Genomic DNA, 20135 nt, shown 5'->3' with positions numbered 1-20135 from the left:
CGCCATATTTGCCAAGGGTGCATTCATCGATGGAAGAAATTTCGTTTCCCCAACGAATTATAAATAAAATTCTTAAAAGCGTAGACATCAACAAAGCTACTGAACCCGATAGAAATCCAGCCCTAATACTAAAACGTTGTGCAGACGAATTGACTCCTCCCTTATGTAGACTGTTCACGGCATCGTATAAGCAGGGCCAATTTCCAACAAGCTGGAAAACTGCTCGAGTGCAAGCTGTACCCAAAAAGGGTAAGAAGACGATGCCCTCCAATTACCGTCCGATTGCACTAGTTCCAGTAATATCGAAGATTATGGAGAAAGCAGTCAACCAACAACTGTTAAGATATCTGGAATCATCTGGACTAATCAGCGATCATCAATACGGCTTCCGAAAGCTTAGTTCCACCGGCGATCTTCTGGCCTACGTCACACACTTGTGGACGGAGGCCATGGAGGAGCACGGCGAGTCCCGCTCAGTCGCTCTTGACATTTCCAAGGCATTTGACAGAGTCTGGCATGAGGGACTACTAACCAAGCTCTCCTCAATCGGCATACAAAACTCATTATTGAATTGGATCAAAAGTTTTCTTGAACAACGAACAATCCAAGTAGCCGTCGATGGATACCTCTCCGACAAATTTAATATTAACGCTGGAGTCCCTCAAGGATGCATTCTATCCCCCACCCTTTTCTTGGTATATATCAACGATTTGCTAGGAACCACTGTCAATCCAATCTACAGCTTTGCGGACGATAGCACACTTATTTCCACATTTAAGTATGCCAAACCAACGACAACCGCAAGTTCTCAGAATCTTAGGCAGCAACAAGTAGCTTCAACCAACAACGATATTAATTAATATAAAAAGGGCCGATAACAATTTGGTCAATTTTAACGCTAAAAGAACGCAGGCTGCAGTATTTACGATGAAGACTAACCTTGGTGGCCCGGAGCTGGTTATGGCAGGGAAAACATTGCCAATGAAATCATCTTTACATCTTCTAGGAGTCGAGGTCACCAACAGTGTGTCTTGGCATGACTACGTTGCCGAGGTCGCCAGGGCGGCTTCCAAAAAACTCGGAGTGCTTTTCAAAACGAAAAAACTGTATACACCAGAACAGCTGCTGACTTTTTATAAGGCTCAAATACGCCCTTCCCTCGAGTATTGCTCGCATGTCTGGAGCTCTGCACCCAAGCATCGTTTAAACCTGCTAGATTCTATACAGAAGAGAGCTATTCGTCTTATCGACAAACCAGAACTGACAAAGAGTCTGGATAGTCTGGAGCACAGGAGAAAGGTGGCTGATCTCTGTTTATTCTACCGTTATTATCACGGTAAGTGCTCCTCTGAGCTGGCAGGCCTGATTCCACCCAGGGCTGTTCCGGCAAGAAGGACGATAGCAGTTGCGGCTCATGAACATCGAGTCCACCTGCCTACCCCAAGGACGTCGCTGTATCGGGACTCATTCATCTGGAGAACATCTTCTTTGTGGAACGGGCTTCCACCTCACATATTTCCCGACGCATACAACCTACAGCGATTCAAGATAAATGCCCACAAATATCTTCGCGCAAGCACCACTCCAAGAGTGACATAGGACTTTCCTCTTGTGCTTGTGTTTACCATAAAAAAAAGGGTAACTTGATGGCCAAAGTTAAAGTTAACTTTTGAAAAATATTTATAATACCAACACTTAATGAACTTTAAATGTTATTGGTCCAGTGGCGTGGAGTGGTCACCGGATCTTAATCCGCTAGACTATTGCGTATGGGGTACTATTTTTTTCATTAAAATTTTACGCAGATGTATCTGGATGCACGCTACTGGTAAAACTGAAATAATAATTTTAAAAAAATGTAGCTTTGCTACTTATCCAAACTTACCAAATTTTAATTAAATATCTAAAGTAGTTTTAAAAATATAATCAAATTTAAATATTTTAATTAAAACTTTGACACCCTGTATCTTTGTAACAAAGCATTTTTCAAATATTGTTTATATTAAAAACTATTATTATTATGAGCTTTTTTATCTGCCATTTAAGTTTCTGCTTTCGAAATGGGACCACCCTGTATAATGAAATTTATGATTTAATATAACTAAAACTGGTACTTATTCGAGATATAAATAGATCCTACATTTTTACTCGATCTTTAAACACAAGTATCTTAATGTAAGACAAATAACTAAATCCATAATACAATCCACATACTTTAAGTAAGTTAGTAGAAGATAAACATCAGATTGGCTCTGTACTTGTGGTGATTTCTTTGAAAAAAATATGCAGTGACATTTTTCGGGAATAATAAATAATTTATTTAAGTGGAGTAATGTACAAATTTGGAAATATCTTACTGCGATGTTTAATTCATTTATTCCACTAATCATAAATTAGTGATAATTTACAGGATGTAAGAATTGAGAACATATACAAAAGTGATTCACACGACGTCTGATATTAATTTTCCTCAAATATTGCTTTCAGATTTTATGGGCGTCAGCATTTAATTATTTAAAAATAATTAATTATTTGGTTTAAGGCTTTATTGATGTTAGCATACATTTTGTTTTTTGGCAATAGTTAAAAAAAAATCTGTAACCCTATGTATAAGTGAGCATTGATGATGTTCATCAAAAAGTGATTCTAAAACACATTTATCGCTAAGGAGGCAGAGAAAAAAAAGTTAAAAAAAAGCGTTGAAATAAAGAAATATGCCTTTATTAAAAACAACAATGTCTATATACTTACTTCTAACTCTTACAATTTTGGAAATGACCTATGTTGGATATGAAGGCCTTACGGATGCTTTTAAAACATTAAGAGATATCATCGTTTAAGAGATAAAGATAGTTATGAAAACGAAACCTTCTACAGAATATTCCATATATCATTTTTGTTAGCGCATAATTTTGTTAGATTAAAATCTACCATATTATTAAGTTTATTTTTATTTTATAATGGCAGTGATTCTGTCTTCTTTCAGACTTCTTTTATTGTTCATTATTTGACGAGGTCAAAACAGCAATTATGTTTTTGGCAAACATCACATAAATAATTCATAGAATTTTTATAGGTACAGGAAAAACATTGGTAGCCGCTGCTCTTGCCACCGAAATAAATAGAGAAGGAGTTGGTAAAGTGGCTTTTTTTCCTCGAAAAGGAGCTGATGTTTTAGACAAATGGGTTGGTGGTTCGGAGAAAAATTTACGAGATTTGTTTGAAAAGGTATTGATATATATTAATACAATTTAAATTATATAAATGTATTGCAATAAAACTATTTTAGGCAACCAAATCTAAGCCTTCAATTATATTTTTTGATGAGCTAGATGGCTTAGCACCAGTGCGTGAGAAACAGATGGACCAAATTCACTCGAGTGTCGTAGCCACTTTACTAGCTCTAATGGATGGTCTAGATAATAAACCTGGTGTCATTGTTATCGGTGCTACCAATAGAATTGAAGCTCTGGATCCGGCTTTGCGAAGACCAGGTAGATTTGATAAAGAACTCTATTTTCCTTTACCAGGGGTAGATGCCAGGAGGCAGATTCTTGAAGTAGGTATTTGTTTATGAAGAATAAACTAAAAATTATTATTGAATACATTTTAATCTGTTTGAGTTGCAGATAATGATAAACTGTGATGGGTTAAAAAGCAATTCACGAACAAATTCTAGTACGAATGTGTATAAATAACAAAAATATCACAATTAAAAAATAATTGAAAAATGTGTGTTCTGAATTAAAAAGGCTACTATATATTGAATAAACGTAATACTTTAGAAAAACCAACCAATATATCTACAATAATATAAATCAAAATTATAAATTAAATAAAGGTACTAATAAATAAGGCGAAGTGGTTTAAGATACGATCGTTTGAAATTCGATTTCGGTATAAATGTTATTTAATGGTTTTGACTATGTTGGAATACTCATAACGTTTTGGAATATAAATACTTTATTTTAAGCAGTTCGAAGAACCATACATTCAGGACTTTTGGTGGCTTTAACTTACTTCTTTAGGAATGGCACTCCCAGAGAGCTACAACAGTGAATTCTTATTTGGTCTTTATAAAATTTAAAGGCCTGTGCATTAAACGTAGTTATTAAGTTGACATTACACTCATGAAATAGACACAGTAATAAGGAATAATAATTTAAGTTTGGAGCGATCGCTCCTAACTTATCTGCTATTTTGAATAAAAAATCCAGGAAGCCTAAAGCAAGTCGCCAAAATTTATTCAATATATTTGATGGTATATTTTATATCGAGTCCTCAACAGGACAGTCAAATTTACTTCCATAACGCAATAGATCATCATAACTTGTTGATATTATGTTAACTTGTTGGTGTTATGAAGATCTTTTGCATTGTGGACAAACATACATATCAAATGATTCCAGAACAAAGGACTATTATTTTAATACACAAATCCTTATCTACTCAAGACACATCTTGTCGGACTTGCATTGTCTTATTTATTTATTGTAACACGACGTTTCGGTTGGTAAGTATCTCCGACCGTTATCAAGTGTAAACAGTTTACAGAGTTTACACTTGATAACGGTTGGAGATACTTACCAACCGAAACGTCGTGTTACAATAAATAAATAAGACAATGCAAGTCCGACAAGATGTTTTCACTGTACCATTGTCTACCACCTTCAAAAACAAATACTCAAGACACGTTATAGAAAATAAGATGCAGTTTCTCTTGCTTGTTAGGTTTAAATTTCTTTAATCTTAAGAAGCTTGTTGTTGTTAACTTCTTTTTGTTTATTCACAACGGCATCAGAAACTTTATGTGACATTAAATGCCACATCAGCACCACCAAGTTTATTTAAGCTTTGCCACGTCTTCTCCATTATTATTAATATAGTAACCGTAGCAATCGTATATTTTCTATATAATTCTTAATTATTCTTTTCAAATAAAAGTAGATTTTTTTTACATTATTTGATTTAATAAAAGTTTCTTTTAAAAAGTAGTGATTTACCAACGCAGTCGCTAGAATTCTAAATAACACGAAACTCGTCAAAACAAAAACAACAACAAATAAAAATTAATAATATTTATAAAAAATATAAATAACTCACGAAAAATATCTTCTTGATCGCGGAGCATTGAAAACAAATACTTTTTTAATAGTTAATAACAACTCCGAAACTAATGAATATACCGGGTAACACAGATAAAAGGGCATACTTAATAACTTTATTACTTTTCAAGATAAACAAATAAAATTTGGTATTTCGATAAAATAGTCATAAGAGCATCTTTTGACATATTCTGTTATTGTTTGTTACTTCCAGTTTAACAGTAAGTGACACTAACTTTTTAATTTTAAATAGGACAATTGGTATATTAGTACGTATTTTCATAGAACATAATATTTTGAGAATAATGATACTGCATTTACTACTTTTTGTTGTGTACTCAATCAATTTTTAAAACCAATTTTTTTAGTATTAAAATAATGTGCCATAAATGCATTGAAAATTTTAATTTTTAATCAAGTAATTACGGAAAAATAAAATCAAAAGTAGTTACTCCCAATAATGTGCCATATAAAAAAATAAAATAAATGCCAAAATTACTGGTTTGAACATTTTATATAAGCGTGTAAAAGATTCAAGTCATAAAATACAAATAGATTTTATTTGTCAGTTTTATAAGTTCAAGTTACAATTTTGTGTTCATTTATTATGACAAATAGGAGTGTCTCTCGATTAAAACAACCGTTTACCTGCACCATCAGTAAACTGTAGTACAAGTGAGAAAACCCTTTTAAAGACCTTAAACAACTATTTACATTCCTGTTGCAATAAATTTTAAATATTTATGAGCCAAAATTAAAAGAACCTATATTTGAATAGGAATGTAAAAATATAAAAAAATCAAGAAAAACAATTAAGAAAATTATTAATTTAAAAAAGAGACATACAGTGAAGTTATATACCCTTAATCGGGAATGGGGATACCAGCTTAGATAGGGAGGCAGCGCTGATGCGAGAAAGCGAGAAAGGGGACCGGCATGTAGGAAAGTGCAGATGAACGGGCGAAACTAGTCGGAGACACGTAATTTATTTATTTTATTTATTTATTTATGATTCTCTTTACAAACACTGAGCAGACAGTAATTCCATGTAAAGGCAGCAACAAAAATTTAATTAAAACCTTAATTTAATAACCTTACCTTTTTTTTTTTAAACTTATATGTTTACAAGAATAAAGACATTTATTATTATTATTATTATTATTATTATTAATATTATTAAAATACTACAAAATACAAAATTAAAATAAATAAAAATATAACATGGTTTGTAATAAAAAAATATATAGGATACCATTGTATCTATAAATCTATATTATACCTATATCTATTTTTAAGGGTCAACCTTAGATCTGCAGAAGACATATTAAATAAATCCACATGAACTTGATTATTATTATTATTATTATTAATATTATTAAAATACTACAAAATACAAAATTAAAATAAATAAAAATATAACATGGTTTGTAATAAAAAAATATATAGGATACCATTGTATCTATAAATCTATATTATACCTATATCTATTTTTAAGGGTCAACCTTAGATCTGCAGAAGACATATTAAATAAATCCACATGAACTTGATTAAGGAACTGGTTCGTAATGGCCATCACATTATTCATTGGAGACACACTATCAGAAATAACAAAAAATAAATTGTGTGGATTCCAAATCCTTAAATTGACTTTTGGTACATTTATTTTGATGAAGTTTATAAGATCACGGTTACAATATTTAATGTTATTTATAATAAAGAACAAATATATCACTGCTTGTTGTTTTCTCCTATCCACAAGAGATTCCATCATAAAAGTCTTAAGCATACTCGTATATGAGATCATATAAGGATATTCATTGTGCTTTCTAACATAGAGATACCTGGCAAATCTTTTTTGTACTTTTTCAATTTGATCAATATGTGTTATTGTCATAGGCATCCAAACATGTGACGCATATTCCAGGTGCGGTCTCACCAAGGCATTATATAATCTTATTATAGTTGGTATTTCAAAATTCTTGCTGTTTCTAATTATAAAACCCAAAGATTTAAGAGCCTTTTGTATAATGTACATGAAATGATTATTAAACTTGAAATTCGAATTAAAAATAACACCCAAGTCTCTGGTTTCAATGGAACAGTTTAATTTAATGCCGCTAATATGGTAGTTATACTCTACTGGATTGATTTTTCTTGTATATGATACTACAGAACATTTATTAACATTCAATGACATTCCATAGGTTTTGAACCAGTTACTAATACTCTCAATATCCAACTGGAGGCTGTCGCAGTCTTCACGTGATGTAACAGTCTTAAAGAATTTGAAATCATACGCGAACAATAAGCCAGCCGAGCAGGAGAGGCAGTCGGGTAATGAGTTAATAAAGCTTATAAAAAATAAAGGCCCTAGATTGCTACCCTGGGGCACTCCCGAGGTGGGGACAAATCTCTTAGACACACATCCTCCCACTCTCACCAGCTGTACCCTGTCCGACAGATAAGATCGCAAAAAACAATAGGCATCCTCAGATATGCCTAATTTAACCAATTCATTCAGCAGCAGTTCATGTTTAACCTTATCGAATGCCTTCTCACAGTCTGTATAAATAACATCTAATTGGTTCTTATTTAATATGGCTTCAGCTATATGTTCTGAAAGTATTGTAAGATTTGGTACTGTGGACTTATCTATTATAAAACCATGTTGAAATTTGGAGATTGTATGTTTTAGAAATTAAGACATTTGATTGAACAATATTATCTCAAAGACTTTTGCAATGACATTAATTAAGCTAATAGGCCGATAGTTCCTGATATCTCCTCTGTCACCACTCTTGTATATAGGGGTTATTACAGAATACTTCAAAGCATTAGGAAACTCGCTGATTTTTATAGATAAATAAAAAATATATGCCAGAGATTTTACCAAGAACTCTGCCAACCCTTTATGAATATATGCGGGGATATTATCAACCCCTGTAGACTTTTTTGGCTTTAGTTTTTTAAAACTATTTAGTACGACTTATTATCTCGAAACCCTTTTACTGTCATTCCCTCGTGATTCAAAGACTGATTTAAAATATTGTGCAAAGGCATTCGCGATGTCACCAGGACTATTACATATTTGGCCATCCAGACTCAGCCTTCCCGGCAGACCTCCCTGTCTTGTTTTGGTGCGCAAAAATTGCTAAAAAGAACTAGGATCGATATTTATGTTATTTTCTAGAGTTTTTTTGTATTCATAATATTCTCGATTTATTTGTGTCTTAATAATACTGTAATACTGTTTTTTTCAAATACATATAAGAAAAAGCAAAATCAATTATTATTTTGACCCAAAAGTATTTTTAATTTGACTTGCTTAAAAAAGCTTTGGAGAGGTAATTTCTTTAGTTCTTGGGAGAGACTGTTCCATATCTGAACAGCAATAAATTTAAAAGAACGCCTAAAAGCTGCTGATCTGTGGATAGGTACAATAAAATCGTTATTTCGAGTTACATGAGAATGGACAAATTCTTAAAACTAGTGTCTTAAATATGCCGGTTGTCCTCTTTTTATGACTCACGTATACAAACACGTGCATGTGCAGTAGTCTTCTATTATTCATATTAAGAATTTGATTAGCGTTAAGATACCGTGTTATGTGATGTCTGTATGGAATGTTACCTATATGCCAATCTCATGCAGGAATTTTGAACTTTTTCTATAGCCTTTTTGGTACTTACAGATAAGGAATCTCCATAAATTACGTCCCCATAATCGAACAAAGACAAAACCAGACTTTAAAGTAAAGCAAGTAAATATTTCTGTTTTGGGGTGAGAAATGTTTTTATTTTGTAAAGCTGCCTTAATCTTAGATATGCAGCTTTAATTTTGTTTTTAACATGAGATTCGAAATGTTAAATGCCATGGATTAGTCGAAAATTATACCCTTTTATTAGTTTTTTATATGTTTACATTATAAGTTTTGTTGCTTCTGATACTATTGGAATTTGTCTATCATTTATTTGAATAGAAATGGTACAATGGTTTAAAATGCAATGAAAACTATTTTTCCGTGATTACTTGATTGAAAATTAAATATTTCAAGGCATTCATGGCACCCTATTTTAAAATTAAATTTTTTTTTTCTATAAGTATAAAACAAAAAAATAGCAAATGCGGTATCATTGTTCTCAGAATATTATTTTCCATCAAAATACATAATAATATACCAAGTGTCTCATTTAAAATAAGAAAGTTAGTGTCACTTCCGGTTAAACAGGAAATGACGGAAAATAACGGGATATGTCAAAAGATGCTTTTATAGCAATTATACCAAATTTTATTTGTTTATCTTGAACAGTTAAATAGTTATTAAGTGTTCCCTTTTTCCTGTCTCACCTGCTATTTAGTTTATTCTTTCACATTTCTTATTGAAAATGTATTCTACTATTAGACATGGATATATTGCATCCATGCCCGGAGGGAAGAAAAGCGAGTGTAACCTTGTAGAATTGATCTTATCCCCAGGCTTTTTAGACAGTACTTTGCAAAATGCATGCCTTTGAAAGGCTATTCTCAATATTAAACATTGTCGCAGAACTACTCCCAGCATTTTTTTACAGCTCACGAGGATAGGTCCGGACCATGAACCGAACAGGTTGTTTAGTGTTTTGTGAACCGATCGTCAGATCGATGAAAGACTGGTCTCTATTGCAATAAAATGAGGAAATATCATCGAGCTATCATTAAAGTTTCTTTATATTAATAATTTTCATTAATCATATAAGAATTCTTGTGAAAGCATATGCGCCTTTCGTCCCGCTTTTTCATCTGTCACAACGTTTTGCTGTTTTCAGTCTAATGTTTTTTTTTAGATTTCATTCGCACAAAGATCCTAATCACAATGATTTTTTAGGTTCACACATGCACATGGAAACATAAACCTAATAACCACTTACTTACTGCTCTGTCAGAAGCAACATCAGGTTTTAGTGGAGCCGATTTACAGTACTTATGCTCAGAGGCTATTTTGAGATGCATGAAACGCCTTTATCCATGTTTAAAAGGAATTAAAATTGACCCTGAAAAAATAAAGGTTAGTACTTAATAATTATTTAATATTGAGAAATAGATATATTACTACAACTTTCTGAATTTAAAGATATAAAGAATGTTTTTACGAATAGATATTGAACTCTACTTTTTCTAAATTGTGTTTAATTCTTATTTAATTATCAATGATGTTCAATAATAACTAGATCAGATAAGGCCTCCATCATGATCTCTAAATGGCCAATAAGGGTTCATGCCTAACTTAAATTTCCTCGAATTGCCTGACACTGAATTGATAATGAGATACAGGATCGAATATGAAATGCATTCTACTTAAAAATATCTTTCCGCCTTTTTAATTTGGTTTTCAGTCATTCATTACAGTTTTAAATTTAACTTACATTCAATGAAAATGAAATAATTGCCGATAAGTAGGTACTTTAAAGGAAATTAATTTAATGTAAATCTTATACCTTAAACCAGTAATTAATGTTGTGCCTCTTAAGTTGAACCTCTTAAGTTATTCTTTTATAGTAATAATTGTCATGTAAAGTCCAGTGCAACGATATATTAGAATGGTCACCCGTCAAAACACCAGCATTCCACCTGCCAAACAATGTCATCCACCTTCTATTTACATTGTTTAAGAAGTAAAATGCTGGTGTTTTGACGAGTGACCATTCTAATATTTCGTTGCACTGGACGTTACTTTCATCGCCTATATTATTTGGATGCTTAATGTTTTTTGATTGCACATTTGATTTTCACATTTTTTAAATTGAATCAAAAAAATTAATATTTATTTTAAAAGAGCTTTTTTTACTTTTCATGTGTGTATTTGTTTTTATCTTTTGTATATATATATATATATATACAATATATATATATATATTTTGTATAAAGAAATATGTATAAAGTATATAAGATTTTAGTAATATTCAGTATTTGAAGGTTTATATCTTAGTTAATAACGATACACGATGTTGCAGATTTTTATCTTTACCTTTATATTACCGTAAGTGGTTTCTTAGTGTGTGTCATTGTATTTAAATGAGGTATGTTTTTCCTGTAAATTGATGTTAAACCATAACTGCATAGTTTTAATATTTAATTCATGACTGATTATGCTATAAGGCGAAACGCGTAATTCAACAAATAGACTCTGCATTAATGAGACTTATAATATTTTTCATTTGATTTTTATCTTAATAAAAAAATAGGAAGATAGGATGCTAAATCGAGCTCTTATGTCGTTATTTCTGGTATCCAATAGCTTCTATATAACTTATTTATTTAGGTGTATAATAGTACTCGTATACTGTTATCAAAACAGTATATTTCAGGCATACAAAATTACCAGACATTTCGTCCTGGACTTACTAGTAGATAGTGAACGTAGATTCCATGTTTTAGGCAGATGGAGTGACGCCAGCACGTAAACGTAGACGTTTGTGTGTGTGTGTGTATGTGTAAAAACGGTTGAAGTACATTTTTTACGTTAACGTTAACGTGGAATTTATTCTACGTAAGTTATGGTGTTTAGCTTTATATTTCTAACTTATAAAACAGAACATTTATTATTTAATTTTTATTGCGGTGTTAGTTAAACAACGGTGTTAGATAAACAAGACAAAGTTCTAATTAATTATGGACGAAATTCTCAATGCAGCCGCTATTGGAGATAGCGCAGTAGTCATTTTTCACGTTACCTATACCACAGATGTAAATATTTATGTGCGGAGCTATATACATGTGTGACCTATACGTTGTCGACATTACTGCATCTCTCTATTATCGCTTTCTATAGTTGATTTTTATATGTATTATGTAATATGAGTCAAGGCGTAACCGAAAAGCTATTCCTTGTACCCCTTGATTCCGGTTTGGGCAAGGGTCATGTCTGTTTAGCATTAACAAGAATAAACACGCTTAGCAAGGTTTAAGTGAACATAAACAAGATTATTTATTTTCTTACAACTTTTCTTCAAAAGATTTTTACTGGGATGTACAGGGTGGCTAACTAAGAATGCGAGGTACTGTACCTCGGAACGTACTGATCGCAGAGGTTTGCGGTAAAAAACATTAAGATTAAAAAGGCCAAGAGAAAAATATTTATAAGTTTCTAAAATGACCGCTAGGAGGCATAACTGCGACCCTAAATCTAAAAAAATAAAGTTTTTGTGATTTTCGATATGTTAACTTAACAAAAAAAAATTGATCTTTAAAGTAGAGGACAATCTGAAACTTTGTTCGACAGTTTTTGCTGTATCTCTGAAAATAAAGTGGTACGGGGTATTCAAAGGTTTCCGTAAAAAAACCCTGTATCTTCGAAATGGCTTTGTCGACTTTAACACAATTGTGCTCTTTAAACAAAGCCATTCTTGGGCTTAACTGTTTTAGTATTCGAAGTTTCACATGCCTCCGCCAGAGGGCATGTTTTAAATTTCCGACCGAAGTGGTAAATTTTCTCGAAACAATTAAATGCATTGGTATAATTTTTTTTCATAAAAAAGTAAAAAGGCTCGCGAAAACCGTATCTCGATATCTTATTCCTAGCCTAAAATTTAAGTCAAAGAAAATTTTATACGAAAATCCTATACCTAATTTTTTTTGGGAATTATTACCAGGCCGTGGAAGGAAGCCATGGAAACAAAAAAAAAACAAATATTTCATCAAAACATAAATATACATCAAAGTGTCAATAGTTTCGATTACTTTTGTATTATTTTTGTTGTAATAATGCGTTTTACGAATGATGTAGCTTGGATTTGCTTGCGGTTTATTTTGAATGTATTCAAAATGCCGCAGTAGTAAAAAGAGTTTACGCGGCTCGATGTGAGAGTTTTTCTCCGATTAATGGCTAACTTACGAGCCAATGGTAGTTTTTGGCCTACATTTCAATGGCAATGAATTGGAAGAACCTAAGAAAATATTAACTACGTACTGGAATACATTGAACGAAATCCTCGAGTTAGCACAAGAGCATTATCCCTTGAGTTTGGCATATCGCGAACAATGGTTCAAAATATTTTGAAAGACCATAAGTATGTTTAAATGACCGTCACAATATACTGACCTATTTGAATGTATGTAATATTTATTTAAATTTTTACTAGTAATTTTAATTAATTTTAGAATACACCCATATCCTGTCGTTTTGCATCAGGTTTGCAGCAAATGACGAAGACTTCGATTGGAGGTTGGACTATTGTCATTAGATGTTGGGTATGATTCGAGAAAATAGAGAATTTTTATTTAACATTCTTTGGACGGATGAAGCCACCTTTAATAGCGACGGTTGAGTCAATCTACACAAGATGCATAACTGGTCCTACTTTTTCGAACAATTCCTAAACGGCAACGTCTGTCTTAACTTTTTAACTAATTAATTGGCGTTGTTGCTGAAAGATGTGCAATTGGAATTACGTCAAAACATGTTTTTGCAGTTAAATGGTTGCTCCGCATATTTGGCTATTACTGTGCGAAAGCATATTAATATAGTTTTTAAGAGAAAGTCCCATTCCATGGTCTCCACGACCACCAAATTTAACTTGTCTTGATTTTTATTTATGATGTCGAATAAAGGACATCGTGTCTCAGAGTCAACCTACGATCAGAGAAGATATGAAAAACCGGATTCTCTTTGGCTTTAAATTTTCATTGGCCTAAATTTTAGGTTAGGAATAAGATATCGAGATGTGGTTTTTGCGAGCCTATTTAGACATCATTTTTTAGCTACTTTTTCATGAAAAAAAATCATACCAATGTATTTACTTTTTTTGAGAAAATTTATCACTTCTGTCGTAATGTTCAGAAAAGTCTTCTGGCGGCGACATGTGAAACTAACAAAACTTCGAATACTAAAGCAGTTAAAGCCCAAGAATGGCTTTTTTTAAAGAACATAATTGAATTAAAGTCGACTAAGCCATTTCGAAGTTACAGGGTGTTTTTTACGGAAATCTTTGAATACCCCCCACTACCTTATTTTTTCAGAGATACAGCAAAAACTATCGAACAAAAAAGTTTTAAATTGTCCTCTACTTTAAAGATCACGTATTTTTTTGTTAGGTTAATATGTCGAAATATACAAAAACTTTACTTTTTTAGATTTAAGATCGCAGTTACGCCTCCTAACGGTCATTTTAGAAACTTAAAAATATTTTTCAGGTTTTTCTCTTGGCAATTTTAATAATCAAATTTTTTACCGCAAGCCCCTGCGATGAATACGTTTCGAAATACAGTATCTCGCATTCTAAGTTGGCCACCCTGTACAAATCTACATATATTTTTAGCAGTTTTTAAAATAATGGGAGAGATAGTTACTCTAAGTTATTTTTTTATATAGAGTAAACATTCTATGTACTTTTTTATCAACCCACTATGTAAAAACTGGCTAATAACTATGTTTGCAGGTAGAAGAATGTGATTTTCTTGGTGCCCGATTATGCCAAGTCCCTTCGACTCAAAAAAATGGAATGAAAATGCGTAAACTGACCTCCATCATAAAGCCTTTATTGGAAGGACAGTTGAATAAGATTATTAAATCAATACAATCGTTTTGGCCGCATTTTATGGATGAGAATTTTAAGTAGTAGGAGGTAAAGTTAAAAAAACGTAAAAAGACTAAATTAATTTTATATGTCAGATATATTATTGGAGAAGAACGATATGCCGGAAGGGTAATTTTAATGGCAAGCGCAAGACAAGGAGTTGATAATCATATTATACCTGCATTACTACAAAATCTCGAATATTTGCCTTCATTTGTATATGACGTTAACAATGTCTTTAAGGTAATAATATCCCATTTTTAGTTTTTAGAATGAAATATTAAAAAGAAACAAATATTACAGAAAGACGCCGTGCTGAATGCTCGCCTTCATTTTCCCTGTGTAGTTTTGTTATCAAAAGTAGATGAATGGTGGAATATTATCGATGAATGTGAACAACTACGAATAGCCACTGCATTAGAAGAAATTCACGCAGGATTACCAATTCTCGTTTTAGCTACTTGCAGAAGGGATATACCTAATATGGTAATATTTCTTGTATTCTAAATATACAATTATGTTACACTAAGTACATTGCGCGTCGAACTATTAACTCTCATTTTGCGTGCGAAATCTTTACACTAGTATTGTTTCAACTCACTTTTAAAGTGTAATATTGACTTTTCAAAGATCTCTGGTATACTAGTTTGCTGCTACTATACTAGTTTTTATAAAATAATTTAAAAAATCATACCATAAAATTACAGGTCTTTGCACCAGCCATGTTTTTTTAACTAGAAGTATTCATCATAATTAATAAAGTTTGCGTCAGTTTTTTAATACGAAGACGACGTTAGCCATGGAAATAATAGGATAATAAATGGATAGCATTTTGCATAAAAATTGGATTTCAAAATTTGAGTAAATCTTGCTCAAAATGTGTAGGCCTTAGGCCGCACCACAGTCCAATTCATCCAGACAGTCCTTCAATGGTTCACGACCAGCTCAGAACGCTCCAAATCGACTTTTCTGATAAACACAAAGAATGTTACAATAGCAGTATCGACGGTTCCTAAGTTTTAATGCTCGAACGCGTTATGTGCCTTTAACAAAAACTAATTCACGCCAACACATAAAAATGTGTTAGTGGGCGATCACCAAGAGTTTTAAATTAAGGACAGAAATATGTTTTTAAAATTTGTGTATGGACTACTTATATACTGCGTTTTTAAATCTAGCAAAAGTTTGACAACAGTACGTTTTTCATATAGAGGACAAATGTCATTGTATGCTACCAATGTCCTTGTTTTTTTTGTTCTACTGGCAAGTAATAGTAATTTTTCCTCACAACTTTGATTTACATCTTAACCAACGCTAATGCACTAAGAAAGCAAAAAAATTAAAACGTTTTTCTGCGCTCTAGCGAGGACCGTGGAAATCATATTATTACTTGTTTTTAACTACGCTTAACCTTTTTCACGTAAACGAGATCAACTATATTAAATTCGGTTGAGCTAACACAGCATTATAAATGCTTTTATTAAGAGGACAGTTAGACGAAGCTATTTTTGACTCAAAAAGTAGTTAGACTAAAAACGCTGACCTGGATACAAGTAGTTAATTAGCCTGCTGAGTGGTTGGGAGCCACAATAAAACTACAGTTTTTTCTTCGCAAGAGTCCCGAAACGGGACAGACCTGGAACTGAAGAGGAACTCTCGAAGGCTTTCCTTGATACATCATCAAATGCATCTACCTATAGTAAAATAAGGTCGCCCAATATCTCCCCGCTGCTAAAGGACGAATATCAAAATACTGATAATGGAGGAAGTGTCAGATAAATCTTATTTAGTGACATTTAATTCAGATTCAAATTCAAAACTTTTTTAATTATACTTAAAAGACAGTTAGAGTTACAACACAATAATAATAGGAAAAATATAACAAGTAAGGGCCACTTCACGATTATATAACCGATCCACAAGACCCGTTTGCATATAAGTTTGTATGAAATATATTAACAACGGGAAAGACAAGAGTAAAATCTTGGGGTTAATTTCGCTAACTAGTTTAATTTTTTTTTTAGCTTTCTTAGTAATAACCAACCTAGGACGGTCATATACATATCGAGGTTATATACATCCTAACCTTTATCGCTTTACCAGCTCTGTACGTCTAACATTACATCAGCTGTATGTAAGTCAGAAACAGAGAGCATGGAGTACGTACTGTAAGGAAGTAGAGAACTATAGCGATGCTGCAAGACTCTAGAAACCTCTCAGTTACCTTTATGGCAAAATTCGAAAACTATGCATGGAGGATGAAACATTTTCTACTAACCTCCAAGAAAGCATAGAACTGTCATTTGCCACATACTTTCCTAATTCTACCTCTAGAGACGAAGGATCCGATGCACCGATGCAGGTATCTCACATACCCTCAGATGGTTACTCACCAATCACAAAATATACGAAGATAGATAAATATTATTATATTTCGGTAAGCGTCTCTGGCGTTTCAGCCAGCCTATCATAATTTGACTTTCATCATGATTCTGGATAGATAATAATACATAACTACACAATAGCCTAAGCAGATAACTTTTTAGAAGAACAGTTACAGCATAGTGTGCATAATACTCTTTATCCATTATCCTCAAAAAGATTCACATGGCAATCTAGTAATAGTACTAGAAAGAGAAAACTAACATCTTTAGTGGCACCTACATTATCAACCCTTTAAATATTTTTACACTAAATTTTGCTTCGGTCAAGTCAAGTACTTTGGCGTGACACTCGATAAGAAAAATGAAACTCTTATATCAGATATTTAAGAGAATAGAGAAAGCATGCATTTCATGTGGCCAGTGGAGGCGCACAAGCAGTAGGACCTGGAGATCCTCTCCCAGGGTATCTATGTGGATCTTCGCAGCTAACATAAGACATATGCTAACATATCGCGATATTGTTGGAGGTATCAAAGAACATCATAATACTATTTGTCAAAAATGAGACATGTTCAAAGAATGGTATGTCTAAACATAACGGGAATAATCAGAACTACACCAAGTAGGGTTTTGGAGGTAAAAATGTGTCAAGGATTATCTTACTTATAATAACTTGCTTCCGCTCTACTCTCGAATCAATAGGAATGCAGGGACTTGGCTGCAAAGTGCACGCCTTTGGCAGAAAACACACAAATGGCTACACATTACTACCATATAAATTGCTTAATTACCAACAAACCCTTAACAATCAACGTAGGTATACTAAATGACAGGTATTACCAACAGCTGCTTAGATAGTTCCAAAACTTAGACAGAATTGGGTTGTGGCCAGAACTCCAAACATCACCAATTAAATTTAATGCAAGCATTCTATACTATACCAAGGGTTTATCAAAGAGAAATATATGGCATAACTCTGGTAGCAGAGAAACTATCAGCAGTAACGTTACTGATAAATAGTGTATATTCACATATATTGCATGCTAATGCATCGTTGTGAATGCTTCGTCCAAAATTCTTTGGTACGTCTAAGTATGATGAACATCGGAGACCTAATCGAAACAAATTGTCATACGTTTTTTGAAAAGCGGTTGAATGCTTTAAAGTCGAAATTATACCCATTTGTAATGACGTCATTTTTGTTTATCTTTGTTTAGCATATTCCAAAAGGCGGCGACAACAAACTTTTAAAAAAAATTGGTGTCTGATGATTATTCATCTTTTATATACTAGGTTATGTGAAATATCCGTCACTGTCAATCAAAAATATTGGTTTGTCAACTTGTTCTTGAAAGTTATTTCGAAAACTGATAGATAATGCCTAAAAAAAGATATAATAGGTATAATGAACAATCGCAGCTGATGATTTTAAATATATTGGCTTTTTTTCAACTGGAAAAGGAACAAGTCCGAAACGGAATTGCACAGCGAGCCGCAGATGCAACAAAATTGAGCACGATTCGCAAATATAAAGAAGAATGAGATAAAATCAGATCAGGATTACGCAGCCCGTATATCTTCCAAGCAGAAGACAGCAAAAACCGAAATTACAACATATTTGAAATATAGAATTCGGGACACAATTTATTCTATGTACGCCAGAAAAGAATATGTAATATTGGCAACAATAAGAGAAAAGTTCAGGGAAGAAATTGAATATTTTGAGTTTTCCATTGACTCCTTAAGAAGATGGATCATAGTATAGGCTTCAAGTGGAAAAAATCAAATAACAGAAAATATTTGATGGACTTGCCAAATATTGTTCATAAAAGAATCAATTTTTTAAGGGAGTATATCAAAAATAGAAATGTAGGTCCGGAAGGTTTTACTCCAGTTTTCATTGACGAGACGTGGATTTTTAGCAAGTGATCATTTCGTAGTAGCTGATAAGATGACACCAAGCACACGGATTCAAGGAAAAACAGTGAAGGTAAAAATTATCTGCTTATCTTTTTAGATTTTTTTTTGAATAAAAACCCTTGCCCTTGTAAGGGCCCTCTAACTTCATAATTTCATCTGTTTCATAGTTTCATATAATTTCTCTCTAAGACAATATGAGGGAATTTAACTCCATACACTACTCGTATGTGCATGGAACATTACTTATTAATTATATTAAATTTATGTTCTGGAAGAATGATTTCTAAAAGAAGAGAATTGAATTATCTTTTATTTTTAAGGTCATCGTTATATCGTGGTCCACGCCGGAACCAAAGATGGCTTCATCAAGGGTGCAAATTTAATATTCAAGAGTGAATTAAAGACAGGAGATTATCATGACCATATGAACAGGAAAAACTTCGAAAACTGGTTTAAAACTCATCTTCCCCCAAAGTCATTTATAATCACGGACAATGCAAGTTACCATTCTGGTTTATTAGAAGAAATCCCGAGAAAATCTTGGACAAAGCAGAGACTGACCGAATGGTTGAAGAAAAAGAATATTGGCTTTCCAGAAAAAGCCATGAAAGATAAAATATGAAGTATTGCACGCAGAAACTGCCCTAGTGAAAAAAAGTACTTCCTTGATGAATATATTAAACCTTTAGGACACAAAATTTTGCGACTGGCACCATATCATTGCCAGTTTAATGAAATTGAAATGGTATGGTCGGAATGTAAACGAAAATATGATCAATATATTTCCAATTTTAAGGGGTCACCTTCAGAAGTTCTGACTACATGGGAAAGGGTAATAAACGAAATTTCTATAGATCATTCTCAAAAATATGTTTTTCATACAGAAAAGGTAATTGAAAAGGCTTGGGAGGCAATACAAGTGTGTGATGCCTATGACATTCTGCCACTTGTGATTACGACTGACGAAGACGACGATGACGAAAAAAATATCTCTGATTTCAGTTCTGACTCTGACAATACTGACGAGATTGATTAAGCTTTTTTTGTTCTAGGAAATTTTATTTTATGATCGTCGTTTAAGTATTCAATCATATCGTTGCAATTTCATTAACTTGGTAATACAATATGGCGTGTTTTTTTGAGTTTGTATGTTTTATTTTTTGGAATGGTATTTT

The 20135-nt window shown here is 32.6% G+C and overlaps 1 protein-coding gene across 1 annotated transcript in view; it reads left to right on the top strand.

The window, feature by feature from the left end:
- LOC126735307 (ATPase family AAA domain-containing protein 2-like) overlaps nucleotides 1-20135 on the top strand; it is a 48606-nt gene that overhangs the window by 10567 nt on the left and 17904 nt on the right. Inside the window, exons 2-7 of the mRNA XM_050439256.1 lie at nucleotides 3077-3228; nucleotides 3290-3559; nucleotides 9970-10149; nucleotides 14519-14694; nucleotides 14752-14899; nucleotides 14960-15142. Coding sequence (XP_050295213.1) covers nucleotides 3077-3228; nucleotides 3290-3559; nucleotides 9970-10149; nucleotides 14519-14694; nucleotides 14752-14899; nucleotides 14960-15142 — 1109 coding nt within the window. The remainder of the gene's footprint in view (nucleotides 1-3076; nucleotides 3229-3289; nucleotides 3560-9969; nucleotides 10150-14518; nucleotides 14695-14751; nucleotides 14900-14959; nucleotides 15143-20135) is intronic.

Source organism: Anthonomus grandis, chromosome 4 (assembly GCF_022605725.1).
Source record: "Anthonomus grandis grandis chromosome 4, icAntGran1.3, whole genome shotgun sequence".
NCBI classification, from domain to species: domain Eukaryota; kingdom Metazoa; phylum Arthropoda; class Insecta; order Coleoptera; family Curculionidae; genus Anthonomus; species Anthonomus grandis.
The sequence above is the reverse complement of the archived record's forward strand: the minus strand, read 5'-3'. Positions and strand labels throughout refer to the sequence as shown.